This window comes from Suricata suricatta, chromosome 11 (assembly GCF_006229205.1).
Source record: "Suricata suricatta isolate VVHF042 chromosome 11, meerkat_22Aug2017_6uvM2_HiC, whole genome shotgun sequence".
Taxonomy (NCBI): Eukaryota; Metazoa; Chordata; class Mammalia; order Carnivora; family Herpestidae; genus Suricata; species Suricata suricatta.
This window is the reverse complement of record NC_043710.1, coordinates 44944795-44948733: the sequence shown is the minus strand read 5'-3', so window position 1 is coordinate 44948733 and position 3939 is coordinate 44944795. Positions and strand designations below refer to the sequence as shown.

The following is a 3939-nucleotide window of genomic DNA, read 5'->3' as shown; positions in this document are numbered from 1 at the left end:
ACCACCTCACACCTGTCAGAATGGCTATAATTAACAACTCAGGAAACAACAGATGTTGGTGAGGATGTGGAAAAAGGGGAATACTTTCGTGCTGTTGGTGGGAATGAAAACTGGTGCATCTACTCTGGAAAACAGTATGGAGCTTCCTCAAAAAATTGAAAATAGAACTACCCTAAGACCCAGCAATTGCACTACTAGGTATTTATCCAAGGGATACAAAATTTCTGATTTGAAGGGGCACACACACCCCAATGTTTATAGCAGCGTTATCAACAATAGCCAAATTATGGAAAAGTCCAAATGTCCATTGAGTGATGAATGGATGAAGGAGATGTGGTGCGTGTATGTGCGTGCATGTGTACACACACACACACACACTGGAATATCACTCAGCACTGAAAAAGAATGAACTCTTGTCATTTGCAACAACGTGGATGGAACTAGAGTGTGTTATTTATGCTATGCCAAATAAGTCAGAAAAAGAAGTCATATGATATCACTAACGTGTGGAATTTAAAAAACACAACAGATGAACATAGGGAAGGGAAGGCAAAATAAGATAAAAACAGAGGGGAGGCAAACCATAAGAGACTCCTAAATACAGAGGACAAACTGAGGGTTGCTGGAGGTAAGGTGGGTGGGGGGATGGGCTAAATGGGTGATGAGCATTAAGGAGGACCCTTTTGGGGATGAACACTGGGTATTATATGTAAGTGATGAATCACTAAATCCTAGTCCTGAAACCAATACTACACTAACTAACCTGAATTTAAATAAGTTAATTAAAAAATAAATTAAAAAGAAAAAGTCATGGAGCATAATATCTGATTTACACATCTAATAAAAATTTAAATTTGCTCTGTTTCTGGATGGTAAAATAAAAACCAGCAACAGACCCAATTAGCCACCTTTGAGCCTTTTAAAAAAATTTTTTACTAAGGAGTGAGGATCACACATCCTCACTCCCCCTAGCTGATCTTCCATAAAAGCTCTAGCCAACTAGTTACCAAGAAAGGGGGAAAAAAAAAAAAAGAACTTTATTTATCCCTCTCTAGTAGACTCGGTCTGATGCAATAATTTAAAGAGTCCCTATAGAAATGCTTAGTCTCTTTGGGATGAAAAAGTTCAGCCTTGTAGGTAGCCATCTTTTCCTTCTTTTCTCCCTCGATACAGGTAATAAGGAGAGGCAGGTTTTGTGACTTCCCAGCATTAGGTATCTGTGTTGGTTGCTCTGATTCACTGAGTCCCCATCCAGCTGTGTCCCATCATCCGACTGCCACTGTCTTTGCTGGCATTTTCAGCTGAGGTGTATGGCTTGCATCATCCATAGTCTCAGCACTCCTCAACATGCCTGGAGCCTGGTGGCAGTCCCTGGCTTACTCAGGCTCACCTCAGCATGTCCTCCATTCAGCTTGTCTAGACAGTCTCCACCGTGGGACCACGTCACCCCTCATCATGGCAGAGCCCTCTGCGAGGCTCCCTGACCAGCTACCTTTGGCAGCTCTAGGGCTGGTGGGCACTTTTAGGCCTTACCTGTGCCACACACAGCAGACTGAGATCCCGGGAGCCACACGCAGATCTTTCTCTGCCCAACTACTACATACTGCCCTAGTTTATCATAAGGCACCCTTCCAGCTGGCTTTTTCCCAGAATTCCAGACAGGGGGGCAGGGTAAAAATCCTTTGGCCCCTAGTGCTCCCATCAAATGGTATGACATTTCCTGGCCCAGAATAGAGAGGCTAGAGCATAGGGCTCTTCCCCTCTGCTTCGAATCTTCTCTCTCCCATAAAACATGGAGCACCAGGGAAGTGGTGCTTCTCTCTTTCCCTTTTGTCATATATGCCTTCTTCCTGACACCGTCCTCTGAACTAAGCCTGATGTGAGAGACGGGGGTCCTTCTTTGTCCGGGATCAGGCTCACAACCTAGTACCTGGTATGTTGAAGGGAAGGGGCTTGGGTATTTATTAAGTCGTCTCCCAAGGTAACAATCTGGTTGACAAGACTTAAATCTGCCTTAAAATTTAGTTTGATTGTCAGAAAGTCATTACTACCTGTTTCTTACTCTTTCCCTTCCTTTTATAGCAATCTTGTGTCCCGCAGGCAATGGGATGCGTCAGGCCAATTAGGAAGGAGTCCTTGTACTTCTAAGACAAAAGGGAAAACATGTTGGCAGTCTGGAGACACCACGCCATTGGCCAACCAGAGCCTTATTTTGCTTCTGCCTGGTCTCCACTCAAAGGGCTGTGATGTGTCATTAACTACAAATAAAAAAAGAGTCTTGTCTTTGAAGTCATAGCCCCTGATGCAGATGGTTTACTTAGAAACTTTTCACATAGATTTCCTTTGTTGCAGTTCAGACATGTTTAGGGAAAACAGCCTTTTTTTTTTTTTTTTTTTTTTTTTTTTTTTGCAGGGGAGGGGAGGCTCAAGGACTCTGTAGGGCCTGGCTTATATTCTTTTCCTCACAAAGGGATTTCCCCCTGTTTGCTTTGTATATACTCTCAAGATGAAAACTGAGCTGACTGCAGCACAAAGCACCCTCCTTGCTAATCTGTGGCTTCGAGAGAGTTCCCTGGTGTTAAATTCATTTCCTTGTTTTCTCCATGGAAATTAGAAGGCAGAACAAGCCCAAAACAATCAAGGATGCCTGTGCCAAGAGCTCTCCCTTGGCCTGAATGTTACCTGGGGCCCAATGCTTGTCATTTTTTTTGTTTTGTTTTGTTTTTTTTAGAGAGCCAGAAAGATGAGAATGATCTGAACGAGGAGCAAGAAATACTCAGAGAGATGATGCAAGTAATTGAACAAAGGGACAGACTCGTGGACTCCTTAGAGGAGCAGCGCATCAAAGAAAAGGCCGAAGACCAGCACTTTGAAAGCTTCCTATTCTCCAGGAGCTGTGGGCTGAGCAGGACGTGAGCAGCCCAAGGCACTCCCCCTGGATGCTGGCTGCAGGGCAGGCCAGGCACACTTCCCTCCCTTCGCAGGATTTGCCATACGTGGAACTTAAGTGACACCCTATTGCGATTTCTTCTTAAAATTCTTCCATATGGAATACAGCTGCCCGAGACCCTTCCAGAGATTATAATGAAAACTACACAAAGATGGTTTGGGAATTGGCAGTCACTTTGGTAGGTCTCACATTGGAGGTGACCTTGGCAGATGACCAGCATTGTTTTCCCTGGAAAGTGACACAGGGATCGACTTGCCTGCTTTTTTTTTTTTATCATGTATCTCCCCAATTCATTGAGTTACACATCTTAAGATTTTTTAAAAGCTGCCTTTTCATTAATATATCCATATTTGCCTTTTTTTTTTCATGGATGACCGGTTTCCAAATGTCAGAAAGAAGCAGCCGCGGTTTAAAGATTAGGTTAATATTTAAATTGTGTTTCCAGAGAAAGAGGAGAAACCTTGAGATTACTGATTACATAAAGCAAACAATTTATATAGCAGGTGTTAATTCAATCCAGGGTGAATTTAATTTGCCAGTTGTATTTATAAGCCTTAATATAATATACATAAGCAATGAGAGTTTAATACAACATTTGAGCCTTAATTTTATTTAAAAAAAAAAAAGAGCTAGAGAAAGAAGGAAATCAAACTTTAACTTCATACCGGCAAGACTGTTAGCATTCACCAAATACTGTAGGCTTAGAAAAGCTTTTGTTCTCTGAACCCTCTCCTAACTGCCCCTGGAACATGGTGAAAAGTGTTTCTAGAAAATGAACCATTTCCCAGAGCCTTTTTTTTAAGTGTTTATTTATTATTGAGACAGAGAGAAACGGAGCGTGAGTGGGGGAGGGGCAGAGAGCGAGGGAGACACAGAATCCGGAGCAGGCTCCAGTCTCTGAGCTGTCAGCACAGAGCCCGACGCTGGGCTTGAACCCACAAACTGTAAGATCGTGACCTGAGCCTCCCAGGCGCCCCTCCAGTGCTCTT

The 3939-nt window shown here is 43.2% G+C and overlaps 1 protein-coding gene across 1 annotated transcript in view; it reads left to right on the top strand.

Moving 5' to 3' along the window:
* The window catches only part of MICALCL (MICAL C-terminal like), a 77279-nt gene extending 74077 nt beyond the window's left edge, over positions 1-3202 (top strand). Inside the window, exon 12 of the mRNA XM_029915802.1 lies at positions 2732-3202. Coding sequence (XP_029771662.1) covers positions 2732-2916 — 185 coding nt within the window. The 3' untranslated portion in view covers positions 2917-3202. The remainder of the gene's footprint in view (positions 1-2731) is intronic.
* Positions 3203-3939: the final 737 nt, after the last annotated feature.